Source organism: Microcaecilia unicolor, chromosome 9 (assembly GCF_901765095.1).
Source record: "Microcaecilia unicolor chromosome 9, aMicUni1.1, whole genome shotgun sequence".
Taxonomy (NCBI): domain Eukaryota; kingdom Metazoa; phylum Chordata; class Amphibia; order Gymnophiona; family Siphonopidae; genus Microcaecilia; species Microcaecilia unicolor.
In genome coordinates, this window is record NC_044039.1 from 174,385,878 (window position 1) to 174,404,004 (window position 18,127).

The 18,127-nt window shown below is 42.2% G+C and overlaps 1 protein-coding gene across 4 annotated transcripts in view; it reads left to right on the forward strand.

Moving 5' to 3' along the window:
* Window positions 1-18,127, forward strand: part of DAAM1 (dishevelled associated activator of morphogenesis 1) — a 348,912-nt gene that overhangs the window by 77,912 nt on the left and 252,873 nt on the right. For 2 of the 4 annotated variants that reach the window (XM_030214346.1, XM_030214348.1), the window contains exon 1: window positions 535-798. The exons of the other annotated variants lie outside the window; for them this stretch is intronic. In XM_030214346.1, coding sequence (XP_030070206.1) covers window positions 703-798 — 96 coding nt within the window. In that variant the 5' untranslated portion in view covers window positions 535-702. Of the gene's footprint in view, window positions 1-534; window positions 799-18,127 lie in introns of those variants that run through there. 4 annotated transcript variants of the gene reach the window in all.

The following is an 18,127-nucleotide window of genomic DNA, read 5'->3' on the forward strand; positions in this document are numbered from 1 at the left end:
AATATATTCCATCACTCCTTTTTATAATGGGTACATTCCCCCCTCCCCCATTTTTTTTAATGCTACAGTTGGCAGTCGAGGATTAAGACTTTACATTTATTTGCATATATACAAACAGATTTTACTTGTTCTCTTCACGGCAGCTATGTAAATGAGAAAATGCGAAGCGTAGTACTTAAAATCTTCCTGCTTTGGTTGCTGTTGGTTCGAAGGTAAAGGTTTTCCCGGTAAATATCGTACCGGCTCTCATTCAACAAACAAATAATGTGGGCCGCCCTCCTCCAGTCAGAGTTTAGCCCTCGCACTTGATCTTGGCCAAAAGGGGGGGCGGGGTCCTGTGCTGGGTTCAAACGCTGCTGGATATCCGCAGTGGCAGCTTTTGCCTGCTGTTCACGGACCTGGTTTTTACAACCGAGGGCGGGTTTAAACGTGACTCCAGCCAATCCAAACTCCAGCTGTTTGAGAAAGGCGGAGAGGACGTGACTGCCCGACACCTAGTATTGAATTTAGCTGCACTCGACTGTGGCAATCCCGTTGGCGGCGGCTAAGTAAAGGATCTGAAAACTGGTTGCGTAATTTTATTACAATATATTATGACAGCTGCAAGACAGGAATCGGTTTTCTGAGTTTTAGAGAATTGGTGCTGTGGGAAGCACCTAGAGATCGAAAGGAGATGGTATCTAGGGAGCTGTCTTTAGGCATATGGTCGGGGTTTCTTTCTGTCACGTGTGTTCATTACTAGATACACTTAAACGATTCCAAGGCAATGCACAACCTAAATCACAGGCTTCGGTAGAGGTACGTAAACAAATGTTTATCTTGCGTTTGTGAAGTGTTTCTTTTCTTTGTAGGAGTTTGATATGGTAGCCACTTGTTTAAATATTTCACATATTCTGAAACGTGTAGAATGGACAATGTTTTCATTTTTTTCTTTGTAGGTTTACTGTTGTCTGATCTGTTTGCGCGAATTTAGTCTGCCCCTTGGGTAACACGATACAGCATATTATCACTACTGAACCGCTCAGATACCGAATATGAGGTTTTATATCTATATCAGTCTCATTTTAATGCATGCTAGGATCACTTGATAGGGAAAGATATGTCGTATTCCAAATATAGCACTAAAAGTGTACCATGATAGGGACATTGGTTTTGAAGGTCAATAAAGAAAATAGCAAATTACCATTTTTTTTTTTTTGCAAATTTGCAAGCTAGCAGGGAGATGGGAGGCTGAGTAGCAATAATTAAACCTGAGGCATATCACTTGAAGAGCACACTCTACCACACAATGTAGCATTACAATTTCTTAGTCTGATTATTTTATGAGTGAGACTAAACCCAAGTGAAGAACCATGAGGCTTGTTGTCATGGTGACCGGTAGTGGCTGGTCCCAGTATACAGTTCCTGTTTGGTATTCCATGATTTTAAAAAAAGGGGAAAAAATACATTCTGCCGTTTTCAGTGAGAGATTAATCAGGCCATACTGGGTAAACTCATTCACACTAGTCTCTTTACAACTGAGCCCATTGTCCCTGTGGATTAACAATAAAAACGGGGAGCACTGAAATGGAAAGCCTAGCAACCAGTGTCCCACATTCAATAAATCAAAGTCAAAAGTGCTAAAATTCATTGAGGGAGGAATAAAGTCCTTTTAGCAAGAGAAAAGAGAATTAAACTAGAGTGTATGGACTAGACTTGTTGAAGAAAAGCTTAATAGGCAATACTGAACTATCATCACTGAGCACAGGTAACATCTTTCCAAGCATTCTTGGAAATCTTTAGAAATATCATTAAATAAAGGTTTAGGAGTGCACTTTCCATCATCAGAAAAAGCTATTCTTGAGGTTCCATTCTTAAGGCTGCATTTTTGAACTGTATTGCATTAGAAAAGAGTGATTTGTTTATACTGCTGAAAAGTACTTGTGTAAGCAGACTGACTAGAAGGAGTTCTTGGCTTTAGTCATCACTTTTTTTTTTTTTTTTTTTAATATAAGAGGAAGCCTGTTAGTACAGTTTCATTTGCAAGTGGATTGGAGCCTGCTCAGTGCTGTGCTGGCATTATTTTTGTTACACTTGTACCCAGCGCTTTCCCACTCATGGCAGGCTCAATGCGGCTTACATGGGGCAATGGAGGGTTAAGTGACTTGCCCAGAGTCACAAGGAGCTGCCTGTGCCTGAAGTGGGAATCGAACTCAGTTCCCCAGGACCAAAGTCCACCACCTTAACCACTAGGCCACTCCTCCACGAATTATTTGGACATTGTATTATATCTCTGATATTTGAATTCCAGTTCTGTTAAATGTGTATATTTTTGATACTGTTTCATGGTAGTTATATTATTAGGTTTCAATTTACTGTTTTCAAGTTTACCTCATTTATTGTATTTATGTTTATTCTTGGTTATTTTACTATTAAAATTGTAAGTTTTATGTTAAACTGTACCTACTGTACACCACCTTAGGTGAATCTCTTCATAAAGGCGGTTCCTAAATCCCAGTAAATAAAATAAATTCTGCCTTGCAATACGGGAGGTCTGAATTGAACTTGTCTTCTGCATCTTGGCTTGCCAGAGGTGGCATTAGAGAATGACTCTGGGACAAAGTTTGTCCCCGCAGGTTTTGTCCCTGCCCCGATGGGCTCTGTCCTCATCTACAGAAGCCTCGAACAGTTATGATTTTATATTTAAATCTTTTTATTAAAGTATGAAAAGGAACAATATTTTGTGTAACTATTGTGTATAAATTACAAATAGAAAACAATAATAACAGCGAGTAGCCACAATAACCCTCCTCACCACCACCCTCTACCCTTCCAGCCCCAACAATAGCTAATTTCTACTACCTCAAGGAATCCTAATTCACCCTGTTACAATGTCCAGGGGTACAAAATACAACCTGTTTTGTATGCCCTAGAGGGTAGCTCTCCTGTCTTCCACAGTCCTTCCTGCAATAGAAGATGTCTTCTTAGAAGATGTGCTGGTAGCAGGATGTACAGGATCCCCCATGTAAATTTTGCTAGTTGTGGCTAGCATGTTTGCTTATTTTTCCAAAAAATCAAAATATCACTGCATCACTCAAACTTAAATAACAGTCCAGTTCATTAACAGGCTTCAAAGTAGAAAACGACACAGGGACAAAGTTTGTCCCAGTCCCCATCCCCACGGTTACTGCGGTTCCCCGCTCCCATGTCATGCTCTAGGAGGCATTCAAAGGCTCAGTTTAGGGAGAAGAGGGAAGGAGGCAGAAGGAATGGGAATCCACAAAATCATTCAGGAGCAACCCCTGTGACTATACTCGGATTCTGCAGATATCAGGTTTTGGAGTGAAACTCAGTCCACGGCTGTAGTGGTAGTTCTGTGTGGAAAGAGTTTTTTAAAATGGAGTAAAAGAAGGCTTATGCTGCAGTAGTCCCAGCAGAAGCCATTTCCAAATGTCTTGAAACAAAGGAGCAGGAAGAAACTGCTCTGTCAAACTAAATGTAAAAATTACCTAGTGAAACTAATTTTAATGGGTATGACTGCATTTATAGAAAGTGACAGGATACAGGGTGTGTGGTGATACCACGTGGACTCGTCTGGTTCCTTTAGGCTCCTTCTTTGATGACAGGGCATAAAGACTTCAGCAAGTGGAGGAGTAGCCTAGTGGTTAGTGCTGTGGAATTTGATCCTGAGGAAATGAGTTTGACTCCCACTCCATGTGTCTCTGGGCAAGTCACCTAACCCTCCAGTGCCCCAGGTACAAATAAGTGCCTGTATATATATTTATTTATTTATTGCATTTGTATCCCACATTCTCCCACCTATTTGCAGGCTCAATGTGTAATATGTAAACTGCTTTGATTGTAACCACAGAGAGGCAGTATATCAAGTTTCATCCCCAGAAGCTAAACAAAAAAAAGTGCTCTACCTTGTTGATTCAAATTTTCCTGAAGAACAGATGGAACAAATAGTTGGACATCATGGGACAGCCGAGCCTTGTAAAAGACCTGGTTAGTAGGCATTTACTTGCCTGCCCATGTCATCTTACCAGGTTGAGTCCAGTCAGAGTGGCGCAGGATGATGGAATGAGCTTGGAGATGCAGGTTTAAGGCTGGAATGAATAGCTTAGTGGAGAATGAAGGCCAGAATATAGGTTTTTTTGCAGGTAATATCTATATATATAAAAGGCAACCCCAACGTTCTGAAGCCTCCACGGAAGTTGAGGCGCCCGAGATATCCGGTGTGCCCTGGAGTGTCTGCACCGCCCTCGCGTCAAAACGTCATGATGTCGAGGGCGGAGCTATTGATACTCGAGGGCCGAAACGGCCCACAGCGAACAAGGCAAGTAGCTTCGAGGGACGGAGGGAGGGGGCCCCTTGCTAGCGCCCGTTTCATTCCACTCAGAAACGGGCATTTTTTCCTAGTATAGAAATAAAACAAAACATGAAGAAAATAAGATGTTAATATGTCTTATAGCCCACCAAACACCTTTTCAGTTCGAGGTGGGTTGCGAACTACAAAGAAACCAGATCAGTATGTCTAAGTATATTTTTTTGATTAGCTTTCAAAGGTAATCTTTCTTCTTCAGATCAGAAATGAGCAAATGTTGACAAATATCAGACTATATAAGTTAAGCATAAAAGCATTCCAATGACCAGTCTCACAGGAAAGAGAGTAGGGATGGGTAAGGTGAGAGATGGATGGGTGATAAGAGAGTGAAAAGGCAGTATAATTTTATGGTTTGTAATGTGATAGAAAACCCAGATGTTTAAGTCCTGTCTGGTGGGTGTCAAAATATTTCATCATTTTGATTTCAAAGGCCTTGCGTTCCTGGATCGTCTTAAAATTTTCTTTTTGTATTCTCACTATAAAATGATTGATGCAGTGTTGTGGTTTTGTGAAGTGCTGTCCCACAGAGGTGACATCCCGGTTGACATTGTAATGTTTAATATATATGTGTAAATTGATTCTTGTCTTTAGCATCTGGCTTGTCTCTTCAATATAGCACCCTTCACACTTTTTGCATTGAATTATATATACCACATTTGAAGATGAACATGTGTAGGATCCCCTTATGCTGAATGTTTTTCCCATGTGAGTGACTGTGAAATATATTGGCAATTTGCAGCTTGGTATATTGGAGGGACCTGTCATTCTCTTCTTTTTGAGCTTCTAGTGGGAGCTTGCGTTTCACTAATTCTTGTTTAAATTAAGTGGTTGTCAGAAGGCCCGGCAGGTGGAGCTGGGAATATTTCTTTCAGTAATTCATCTTTCTGGAGAAGTGGCTGTTGGTCTTTTATGATTGTTCTCAGTTTGTCCAGCACTACAAGGGGGACTCTTCTCTGTGGTTTTCTTTTCTTTGTACTGCAATAAGTTTCTCTGGGTTCCCCCCCCCCCCCCCCCCCCGGGTGTTTTAAGGGACGAGGCAATATTCTTGGAGATTATTTTGGAGTTGTAGCCTTTTTGTTTGAAGGATTCAATCAGGATGTTTAGGTGTTTATCTCTGTTTCATGGGTCAGAGCAGATACGAAGGTATCATGTGACTTGGCTGTGTATAATAGATTTTTTTTTTTTTGTATATATAGGGTTGTGGAGGTAGCTAAGATAACTACGTCTCTCCATAAGCTTCCTTTATGTAGATGTTTGTCTATAGCCATTATTGATGGAAACTGCAGTGTCTAGAAAGTTGACTTTTTCTGAGGAGTAGTCAATTTTGAATTTGATTGTAGGATGGTATGTATTGAAAGAACTGTAGAATTGTTTTGAGAGTTTCTTCTCCCTCTCCAAATCATGGAAATGTCATCAACATACCGGTAGTATTTTAAGGGTTTAGTCTGATAATGTATTCTAAAATGTCTCTTCCAGCTCTGCCATGAAGAGGTTAGCATATTGTGATGCCATCCCAGTGCCCGTGATTTTTAGATATTGATGGTAAAACGGAAATAGTTGTGAGTTAGAATTAATTTGATTAATTTTGTAATAGCTTTCGGGGAGTATTGATGGTCCAGTGTAGATGATTTTAGGAATTTATCACATACACCTATGCTATCTGCATGGGGAATGTTACTATATAGTGCAGAGGGGGAGGGGCAGCAGGATGGGTCAGGGAAGCAGCCCTGAGGGTGAAAAGAAGAGACTACAGGGTTTCTGCTGAGATTAACTTTAGAGGTGATAGATGAAGCCGTCATCTGCTGTTATGTGTTGTGTGGTCTGCTGTGGTTAGTGAGGACCATTCTATATTTGCAGCTTGAGGTGTTTTAGATCATAAGCAGGCACTTGAGGCTATTGTAGCTGCTCTTAAGCTATCTAAGGGGAATATTTCTTTAGAAGGATGGGCACCCAGTTGGAGATATATTGGACATCTCTTACATATCTTGAAGGAGAATGATCCTGTCAGGCTGAATGTTGACTGAGAAGGGAGTAAGGAGATTGATGCTCCTTTGGGCAATTGTAGAGTACTGCCTGCATTGGGAACAGTTGAGCAGTGATGTACAGCCTTAGCACTGCAGTTAGGTAGAGGTGTGTGACCCACTTATTCAGTCCTTAGCTGTGATTCTGCCACAACAGGTGAGGCAGTTGAACTTATGTAGCCCCATTTCAGAGCAGATCTTGTGCTTCCATCTGGCAGGAAACACTGGATATTGATGTCCAGGGGTGTAAGGATTAACTTTTGCCACAAATGCCGGTGGCAGGGGCAGGATACTACAGTAACTGCTGTGGAAGGCCATTCCCATGTCCAAATCCATTGCCTCATACAAACTTAGATTATGAGCCTTCCCAGGGATAGGGAAATACCCTGTGCACCTGAATGTAACTCACCTTGAGCTACAACTGAAAAGGTGTGAGCAAAATCTAAATAAATAAAATAAGTAATAAATCACTGACTGGATTTGAGTAAGGAGCTTGGGAGCTTTTGATTCTGACCCCCCACTGCACTGTCCATACCTGTGTCTTCTATTTTCTCTGCGCTAATGGCCACTTGGTCTCAGTTGACAGACTTCCAACAATGCAACAGTGCTGTCTCCTTGAGCACAATGTTACCAACAACTCTACTGTACAGATACCATCACACCTGATCAAGCTGTCACTCCTACCCTTATGTTTCAAAAAAAACTGATGCCAGAAAGACCTTTCCCTCTTCTCAATTTGGCCTTTTGTTGCACTTTATCTTCTATAGAGTGATATTCTCCACTTGCAGCAGATGACTACATGAAATTGTCACTCTTCTGCCCCAAGGACTGATATTACCAGCTGTCGTCTGCCAGGAAACATTGCCCTCAGTGTGCACAAATCCTGTGTATTGTTCCTCAGTGGTCACATTTCTGGAACATACGTCCTTTGACCTGATTTCCCACATAGCTCGTTAGCAAATTTGGTCCCCCTACTATTTTGTTCTGCACACTGCTCTGTGTTGTGCTTTCCGAGAGCAGCCAATTAAGCCAACTGAACATTTAAGTCATAAGTGAATTCCTTCAAAAAGGCGGTAAATAAATCCTAATAAATAAATAAGTATTGCCATTCTGGGACAGACCAAAGGTCCATCAAGCCCAGCATCCTGTTTCCAACAGAGGCCACAAATACATGGCAAGATCCCAAAAAAGTACAAAACATTTTATGTTGCTTATCCCAGAAATAAGCAGTGGATTTTCCCCAAGTCCATTTTAAGTCTATGGACTTTTCCTTTAGGAAGCCGTCCAAACGTTTTTTAAACCCCACTAAGCTAACCACCTTTACCACGTTCTCTGGCAATGAATTCCAGAGTATAATTACACGTTGAGTGAAGAAACATTTTCTCTGATTTGTTTTAAATTTACTACTTTGTAGCTTCATTCCATGCTCCCTAATCCTAGTATTTTTGGATAGAGTAAACAAACGAGTCACGTCTACCTGTTGCACAATACTAACTGGTAATGAAAACTGCAAATGGCAAGTATTTACAAACACAGAAAGCCTTCATAATATAAGCTTTATGGCACACTGCAAAGGGAGCGCTTAGACAAAAAATTCACCAATTCAAACTGTATATTTTATTTATCACTCTTCTGGCCAATTCCCCTCACCAATTCTTAACATGGGAAACTAGTAAAGCTGAACCAATTGCACATTAAAAGTAAAAAATAACAATAACAAAAACTATCAAAAGAAGTGTAAAAATATAGCAAAAAATAACCTATTTTGGACTAAACAAACGTGGCCAGGCAAAACCCTGAAACCAACCTAAAATCTTTTTAGCATGTAGTTACTGGCCTTTATCTTGGCGCTGATTACATTACAGAGTTGTTTTTTTCCAAATGACGCTGCACACATCCTGCCTGAAAGTGGGGAATAAGGTTTTCAGATCTGGAATAAAACTGTGCAAATGCGAAATTAAATTCTTCAGTGGAACCAAACTTCATTACTTAAGTTTTCTTCCCGGGGACAGTTTGCATTATTTTAGTCCTGTCAGTGAGGGTCAACAACCACATTGATGGTGATTAGATTACGTTTTCTCAAATAAGTGAAAAATCTATAAAAGATTTTCTGAAAGTTCTATTAAACAGAATACTGCTCCCACCCTTACAGAGTCTTAGGCTTGTCCTTGTCCTGCACATTGCATTGTGGCTTTGGTTTGCTCTGCATGTGTGAGGCACACACCAGCAGCCAATCCAAATGGGCTTTTTTTTGCACCCAGCCTCCCCCGCGCCCCCCACTCATTGCGGGGCTTTTTCTGGGATGCTGAATTTCAGAAACATTTCAAACCTTTACCACATTGGATTAATTAAAATTTTAGTTAGGATTTCATTATTTTAAACATTGGCATCTGTACCCCCACCCCCATTTGTGAAAGATGCTATGTGATTTGTTTTTAGACTTTGAAGGGTTCCATTTCCAACCCCACCCAAGACTATGTGTCTGCCTCTACCCCCACGAATATTGCGCTTGGGTAGATCTATATTATTTCCAATACTTCTATGTGTGGTTCGTTATTAGGAGTTTGCTAACAATTTGGCTTTATTGTGGGATCATATTGAGTCCTGCATGTCTAAGAAGCCAAATTAGCTTTTGAAGCTACAATGCGCTTATTTAAAAATTACGCATCTACTTTAACCAGACTGCAAAATTCAAGACACAACCCAGTGCATTACAGCACCTTGGCAAGCCCCCATGCTCAATCTTGAGCTATCCTCTCCACCACCAGCCTATGCCTCCTCCCCCAAGGTACCTTTCAAAATTTGTGTTTCCACCCACAGGTCGCCAGCAGCAATTCATTCACCCTGCTCGTGCCAACCTCACAGTTTTCTGTCTTATTCCCGCCTGAGCAGAAACAGGAAATTGCATCAGACAGAACTCTGTTGAGTCAGCACAAGAAGCAGGGGTGAATCGCTGCTGGCTGCCGGAGACCTGTGGAAGGAAATACAACTTAAAAGATATGTGGGGGGGGGGGGGGAGTTCAGAGATGGTGGATGGATTTCTGGCTGTAGGGCAGGGGGACAGGAAAAGATAGGGATGCCCAGTAATCAGTAGTAAACACTTTTGCTTTGTTTTACCGTGGGGAAAAAGCTTTTTACTATTCCTGCAGGGTGGTAAACAGTTTTTTTTTCTTCTGCATCTGTGGTAATCCCTTCAAAATATTTACTGTGGTTTACCTCAGATTACTGCTTGTCCCCATCTCTGTGTCATTCTCTGATGCTGGATTCCTTGGTTCTTGTTGCTTGTTGAAAACACCCATAGGGTCAATGGGATAGCTAGATACAGAAAACCTTTCCTCTAGAAGATAGAGGCTTCCTTCTGAGCAGTCACCTCTGTGGATGGTGCCAAAAAAAGGGGGGGGGGGGGGTTATGTGACTTGTCCAGGGTCTCCAGGTGCTTCAGTGAGACTTGAACACTGACTTCACAAGCCACTAGCCCAATGCTTAATAGTTGGCTGTCCCAGGAAGCTTGGATAAAATAGTGTTGTAGTTGTGTTAGTCCACTTTAAAGATGGTAACTAGAAATAAAACAAAAGTAAAAAAGAAGATACCTTTTTTTTCTTGGACTCACTACATATTTGGACAAGCTTTGAAAAGCCAAAACCAACTTCCTCAGATCAGGGCGATATGACCGCAGATGACTGTATTGTTTTCTTTTGCTGATATTGTCCGAACCAGGGGAAGAAGGCTCTGGCCTTCAACAGCTAGTCAAAAAATATATTGTTAGTTCAATTTAAAAAAGGTAATCATATGTTTCTTTTTTTGGTTTTTACTTAGATTTATTACTCAGGCAGCTTAAAATACTGTACAAGTTTTTACTTGAAGCAAAGGAGGGTTAAATGTCTTGCCAGAGATCTCATGGAGTACCAGTAGGACTTAAACCCTGGCTTTCTTGGTATGCAGCCACTGCTATAACCATAGGCGGCTCCTCCACCTAATCTCTTGAATAGTCCTCTCTGATGACTGTGAAGCCACCAGGCCTGGTAGGCATAATGGAGAGCCATGCTGCCAGTGTAGGTGTGAACAGCAGCCCCCAAGTGTAGGGCCTGAGTGCATAAGTGAAATCTTAAGAGATTAACAACCATGTGCTACATGAGAGGGGTGGAAGAATATTGCATGAAGGCTACAACACTTCCTTCCAGGGACTGTGACTGTCTCTGCAGCATCCATAGCCCATGTCAACCCAGGAAGCAGAGCAACTGCCATTGAGCCAGCAATCTAACGTCTGAGCACCAGAGAAGTAATGCAGTCATCAGGCCCTATGTGGCACAGCTTCATGGTTCTTGATGCCAGCACTGTTGGGCTTTGTTGAGCGCTGTCTGTGCTGATTCACTCTGGTGAGGGTTGATAGGAAGTATGGGGCATGTTTGATGTGATCACCCCCTAACTAGCATTCCTCTGCGCTTAATAATCCAGCACCAGTGGGAAGGAGAAGTTTCCTACTGGTTGATTTCAGTGCCACAGATGTTAAAGAGCAGACAATCTGGGTACTTCCCAGGAGAGCCAAAGGCAACAAAGTGTGAATCTGAGCTTTTTAACACCAGGAGGTGCTGCTGCTAGACTCTTGAATCAAGCTTCCAGCCAGAGACACTGCAAGGAAACCACACTTCTGTCTCCAGGGCTCTGAACAATTATGAGCCCAACTGATCAGCATTCTGGAGTAGGGCAACATACAGTTCGATACAGTGGTGAGCTCCATTAGTCTTATGATACTGGAGGTTTCCCAGATCAGGGTAGGAGCTGGACTTAGCACTTGAAGGATCATGATTGCACCCAGATAAGATGGCAAGAGGAACAAACGGGGTGCAGATATGGAACATTGCATTACTGCCTAGTGGCATTTTTGAGGCATGCAGGAGATGATGGATGAAAGCTGATTTGTTGCAGGCGCAATGGAGGAGAGATCCCAGGAGGTGTGGGGGAGTCCCTGCCTTCCCTGTGAAGGGAGAGATGGTCTGAGGGAGATTCCTAGTAGGGAACAATGAATCCCTGTTGATTGTCCTGGGGGGGGGGGGGGGGGGATTAAATTTTGGGGGTCTGAACTTCTTGTCTATCAGACCTGGGGAATAAAATTAAAGGAAAGAGAGTATATATTTTAAGAGGGTAAAGAAAATTGAATACAGGAGAGTAGGAAGATCATACACTCAGCAGGGCAGCTAGAATAGACGCATGGGCAGGCACTGTGGTAGGGGATGGCCGGCACATGCTCAGGCCTTTTCCCAGCTTTTCTGTGTGCTTCTACATAGACGTGCGAACCATTAAGAATCTTAGTAAGTTAGACTGAGTACAAAGAATGAACCAAGAAAAACCAAGAATACCAAGAAAAATTATGTGGATTCTGTGGCATGCAGACTCTTTGAAATTCCAAATACTGTAACAGTAAAAAACCCCCAAAACATTAGGATGCATAGAAAAGTGACCTAAGAATAAGGTGACTATATACATTTATTTTTTTCATGCCTCCCACTAACCAAAGGAGGAACTGAAAGAAATCTCGGTGAACCTGGAAGATGTACTGAGCCAAATTGACAATTTAAAGAGTAGTAAATCACCTGGACTGGATGGCATACATCCAAGGGTACTCAAACAACTGGAGTATGAAATTGCTGATCTGCTATTACTAATATGTAACCTGTCCTTAAAATCATCCATAGTACCTGAAGATTGGAGGGTGGCCAGTATGATGCTGATTTTTAAAAGGGTTCCAGGGTGATCTGGGAAATTACAGACCGTTAAGCCTGGTCCGGGCAAAATAGTGGAATCTATTGTAACGAATAAAATTACAGAACACATAGACAGACAAATATGGTTTAATGGGACAGAGTCAGCATGGTTCAGCCAAGAGAAGTCTTTCCTCACCAATTTGCTTCATTTCTTTGAAGGCATGAATTAATAATATGTGGATAAAAGTGAGCCAGTTGATGTAGTATACCTAGATTTTCAGAAAGCTTTTGATAAAGTTCCTCATGAGAGACTTCTAAGAGAATTAGTCTTGCGATTGGAGGCAAGGTTCTGGTGTGGATTAAGAATTGGTTATTGGACAGAAAACAGAGGGTAGGGTTAAATGGAGTGCTGCAGGGATCAGTACTGGGACTGGTGCTATTTAACGTATTTATAAATGATATGGAAATTGGAAGGACGAGTGAATAAATATGCAGATGAGACAAAACTATTCAAGGTTGTTAACACATGCGGATTGTGAAATACTGCAGGAAGACCTTAGGAAATTGGAAGACTGGTCATCCAAATGGCAGATGAAATTTAATGTGGACAAATGCAAGGTGATGCATATTGGAAAGAATAATCCAAATCATAGTTACCTGATGCTAGGGTTCACCTTAGGGGGTCATCACTCAAGAAAAAGATCTAGGTGTCATTGTAGATAATAAGCTGAAATCTTCTGCTCAGTGTGTGGTGGCGGCCAAAAAAGCAAGCAGGATGCTGGGAATTATTAGAAAAGGGATGGTGAATAAGACTTGAAAATACTATAATGCCTCTATCGCTGTATGATGCGACCACACCTTGAGTACTGCATTCAGTTCTGGTCGCCATATCTCAAAAAAGATATAGCGGAATTAGAAAAGGTTCAAAGAAGAGCGACCAAAATGATAAAGCGGATGAACTCCTCTTATATGAGGAAAGGCTAAAGAGGTTAGGGCTCTTCAGCTTGGAAAAGAGACAGCTGAGGGGAGATATGATACAGATCTACAAAATCCTGAGTGGTGTAGAATGAGTAGAAGTAAATTTTTATTTTTGTCATTCCAAAAGTACAAAGACTAGGGGACACTAAAGGAAATTACATGGAAATACTTTTAAAACAAATAGGAGGAAATATTTTTTCACTTAACGAATAGTTCAGCTCTGGAATTCTCTATTGGAGGATGTGGTAACAGCGGTTAGCGTATCTAAGTTTAAAAAAAGGTTTGGACAAGTTCCTGGAGGAAAAGTCCATAGTTTGCTACTGAGACAGACACGGGGAAGCAACTGCTTGCCCTGGGATTTGTAGCATGGAATGCTGCCACGATTTGGGTTTTTGGCAGGTACTTGTGTCCTGGCTTGGCCACTGTTGGAAACAGGATACTGGGTTAGATAGACCATTGATCTGACCCAGTATGGTTACTCTTATGTTCCATAAAATAACCATAGAATTTCCTCATTAAGGTCTTTCAAAGACACCCATTATCAAACTTGGGAAAATAGCTATACTTTAAGGGCCCTGTTTACTAAGTTGTGCTTTCATTTTTAACACCTGCTAACTGTGTAAATGCCCATAGAAATATTATGGGCAACTACATGGTTAGCACACGCTACAAACGCTAACATGCCTGTAGTGCGGCTGAATAAACGGGGGCCTTAAGTTGCAGTAAAAAAAATAAATAAATAAAAACAGGGTCACTCTGAAGGTTTATTCTTAAGGTATAGAATTCCAAAAACTTGCACAAAGAAAAGCCCATTTGCTAGTTGCTATCATGTCAAGTATGACAAGGTGAGCCAATCCTGGTTTTACCCCATTGCATGTAGGGAGATATAGTTCTGTTGTTCTCAGTTGGAAAATGAACTTTCTGGAATAAGCAGTACAGAGTTGACTAGGCTGTAAGCTCTATAGAACAGGAACCTGCTCTTCTATATGTATGTAAAGTACTATGTAACCCTTGTAGCACTATGTAAATATTTAATACTAGTAGTACTGTAGAAAACTGATCTATAGGTTTAGCCCCTCTTTCCATATGAACTGGCAGCAGTTAATTTCTTGTTATATGGGTGAAAAAAGGTGCCAGTTATTGTCTGCTCCTGTTTTTAATGAGGGGGGAAAAAAACCAAAGCTGTGTTTTCAAATCCTGCTTGTATATCTAATACTGCCACTGATGTAAACTGTTAGTGTTTGTTTATTGAGACAAAATCAAAGTGGTTTATAAATGGAAATACAAAGAAGTAAACAAAAAGAACTGCAATTATATGATAGGACAGAAAGAAACTAAGGAGAAGGGTTAGCCAGGAGAGGATAGGCAGCTGTTATTTCCATTGCCAGTACGCAGGTACTTTAGAGAATCTACTACCTAGAACAAAAGCAGGATAAAACATAACCAAAAGAAAATGCCAGTATAACTACCCATACTGCAAAATTCAAATGAAATATTTCCACTAGATCATCCATTTACTAATTTTAAAGCCAAAGCATCAGCCAGAACGCCTCAGAATATAAACATGTACCCTATGTTGGTCCTATTCCCAGGTAAGGTGACCATATAGCTCCATTCCAAGGGACCGGACTGAGCCAGGCCTGAGTTTGCGCCATTGCATGTATGGAGAAGAGCACTATTTTGCTGCTGCTGGTGGGAGTCAGTTTTGTAATTCTCAGAATATTTAATCAGGAGTGTACCATAGTGGAAATCAATAAACTTTATGAGCGTCTTTGAACTCCTGAAAATCAAGGATCTTGTTGAACTATTGATGAATAAATGTCTTGCTGGTTAGCAGCGCTGTTTCTTCTCCCTTACAGTGGTGGAAATAAGTATTTGATCCCTTGCTGATTTTGTAAGTTTGCCCACTGACAAAGACATGAGCAGCCCATAATTGAAGGGTAGGTTATTGGTAACAGTGAGAGATAGCACATCACAAATTAAATCCGGAAAATCACATTGTGGAAAGTATATGAATTTATTTGCATTCTGCAGAGGGAAATAAGTATTTGATCCCCCACCAACCAGTAAGAGATCTGGCCCCTACAGACCAGGTAGATGTTCCAAATCAACTCGTTACCTGCATGACAGACAGCTGTCGGCAATGGTCACCTGTATGAAAGACACCTGTCCACAGACTCAGTGAATCAGTCAGACTCTAACCTCTACAAAATGGCCAAGAGCAAGGAGCTGTCTAAGGATGTCAGGGACAAGATCATACACCTGCACAAGGCTGGAATGGGCTACAAAACCATCAGTAAGACGCTGGGCGAGAAGGAGACAACTGTTGGTGCCATAGTAAGAAAATGGAAGAAGTACAAAATGACTGTCAATCGACAAAGATCTGGGGCTCCACGCAAAATCTCACCTCGTGGGGTATCCTTGATCATGAGGAAGGTTAGAAATCAGCCTACAACTACAAGGGGGGAACTTGTCAATGATCTCAAGGCAGCTGGGACCACTGTCACCACGAAAACCATTGGTAACACATTACGACATAACGGATTGCAATCCTGCAGTGCCTGCAAGGTCCCCCTGCTCCGGAAGGCACATGTGACGGCCCGTCTGAAGTTTGCCATTGAACACCTGGATGATGCCGAGAGTGATTGGGAGAAGGTGCTGTGGTCAGATGAGACAAAAATTGAGCTCTTTGGCATGAACTCAACTCGCCGTGTTTGGAGGAAGAGAAATGCTGCCTATGACCCAAAGAACACCGTCCCCACTGTCAAGCATGGAGGTGGAAATGTTATGTTTTGGGGGTGTTTCTCTGCTAAGGGCACAGGACTACTTCACCGCATCAATGGGAGAATGGATGGGGCCATGTACCGTACAATTCTGAGTGACAACCTCCTTCCCTCCGCCATGGCCTTAAAAATGGGTCGTGGCTGGGTCTTCCAGCACGACAATGACCCAAAACATACAGCCAAGGCAACAAAGGAGTGGCTCAGGAAGAAGCACATTAGGGTCATGGAGTGGCCTAGCCAGTCACCAGACCTTAATCCCATTGAAAACTTATGGAGGGAGCTGAAGCTGCGAGTTGCCAAGCGACAGCCCAGAACTCTTAATGATTTAGAGATGATCTGCAAAGAGGAGTGGACCAAAATTCCTCCTGACATGTGTGCAAACCTCATCATCAACTACAGAAGACGTCTGACCGCTGTGCTTGCCAACAAGGGTTTTGCCACCAAGTATTAGGTCTTGTTTGCCAGAGGGATTAAATACTTATTTCCCTCTGCAGAATGCAAATAAATTCATATACTTTCCACAATGTGATTTTCCGGATTTAATTTGTGATGTGCTATCTCTCACTGTTACCAATAACCTACCCTTCAATTATGGGCTGCTCATGTCTTTGTCAGTGGGCAAACTTACAAAATCAGCAAGGGATCAAATACTTATTTCCACCACTGTATGTGGAACGCATGTGTTCCTCACCTCATTCTGTAAGAAGCAGTAGTACTGCATTTGTACATGTTTTGTCACATTCCTGTGCACACATGGAGAAGTTTCTCCTCCCTAGTGCTTTCCACCATTATAGCACACAAAGTGCTATTTTTTCCCCCATGATTTCTGTGTTTTAATATTTCTTCTACCATGCTTTATCCTATGTTTGGGCAGAAGTTGATAATTTAGAACATAGCTAAAATTATTACTAGATTTTGAGCTCTCCAGGACAGAAAAATACCTACTGTACCTGATTTATGCACCGCTTCACTAGCATTTGGGTTTGCAGGCGGTATATAAGAAATTAAATAAAATATTCAAATGTTAGCAATGCTGCTTTTCAAGTCTCCTGTGCCTTTTTTATCGATGAAGAGAGATGGATCTGTTGGCAAAGAATTTTTAGCAGACGATTTATTTTCAAGCTAGGGCTGTTGGCATTCAAGAACAGGAATAATCATCAAACATATAAACGGCGAGTGACCGAACTCACTCGCAAATGCGCAGTAAAGACCCTCTCTGTCCCGCCCCCGCATCACTACGTGATGACGGGGGTGGGACAGAGAGGGTCTCTACTGCGCAAGGGGAGGGACGAAACCGCCGTCGCTACCACTTCCTCCCCCCCCAGGTCGCCGCTACCACTCCCCCCACCCGGAGTCGCCGCCGCCACCCACCCTCCACCCGGGCCAGGTCCTCGCTCCTCTATAGAAACAGCGCGGGAACGCAGCACACAGCTCAGCTGAGCTGCCGTCGGCCTTCCTTCCCTGCCTGTGTCCCGCCCTCGCCCACGAGGGCGGGACACAGGCAGAGAAGAAGGACGGCAGCTCATCTGAGCTGTGTGCTGCGTTCCTGCGCTGTTTCAGTAGTGAAGCGAGGGCCCGGCCCGGGTGGAGGGGTGGCGGCGACGGGGGGGGGGGCGTAGCGGTGACCTTGGAGGGGCAGCGGCGAGCTTGGCGGCGGGTGGGGGGCCTTGCAGCGGCGAGGAGAAGGGGCCTTTAAACCCCCCGTCCTATACTAGCCCGTTTTTACGGGCTCAACGGCTAGTATGATAATATAAAGCAACAGAATTCTACCCCTACTTTTGTGCTTAGAGGCTCAAACAAACTCCTAGAATTTAAGAACATAAATGTTGCTATACTGCTATTATACTCCATCAAGCCCAGCATCCTGTTTCCAACAGTGGCCAATCCAGGTTACAAGTACCTGGCAAGGTCCCAAAACAGTACAATACATTTTATGCCACTTATCTTAGAAATTAGCAGTGGATTTTCCCCCAAGTCCATCTTAATAATGGCTTATGGACTTTTCTTTTAGGAAGTTATCCAAACCTTTTTTTTTTTTTAACCCTGCTTTTACCACATTCTCTGGCAACAAATTCCAGAGTTTAATTAAATGTTGAATGAAGAAATATTTTCTCTGATTTGTTTTAAATTTACTACTTTGTAGCTTCATTTAGTGCCCCGTAGTCCTATTTTGGAAAGAGTAAACAAGCGATTCACATCTACCTGTTCCACTCCACTAATTATTTTATAGACATCTATCATATCTCCCCTTAGCCGTCTTTTCTCCAAGCTGAAGAG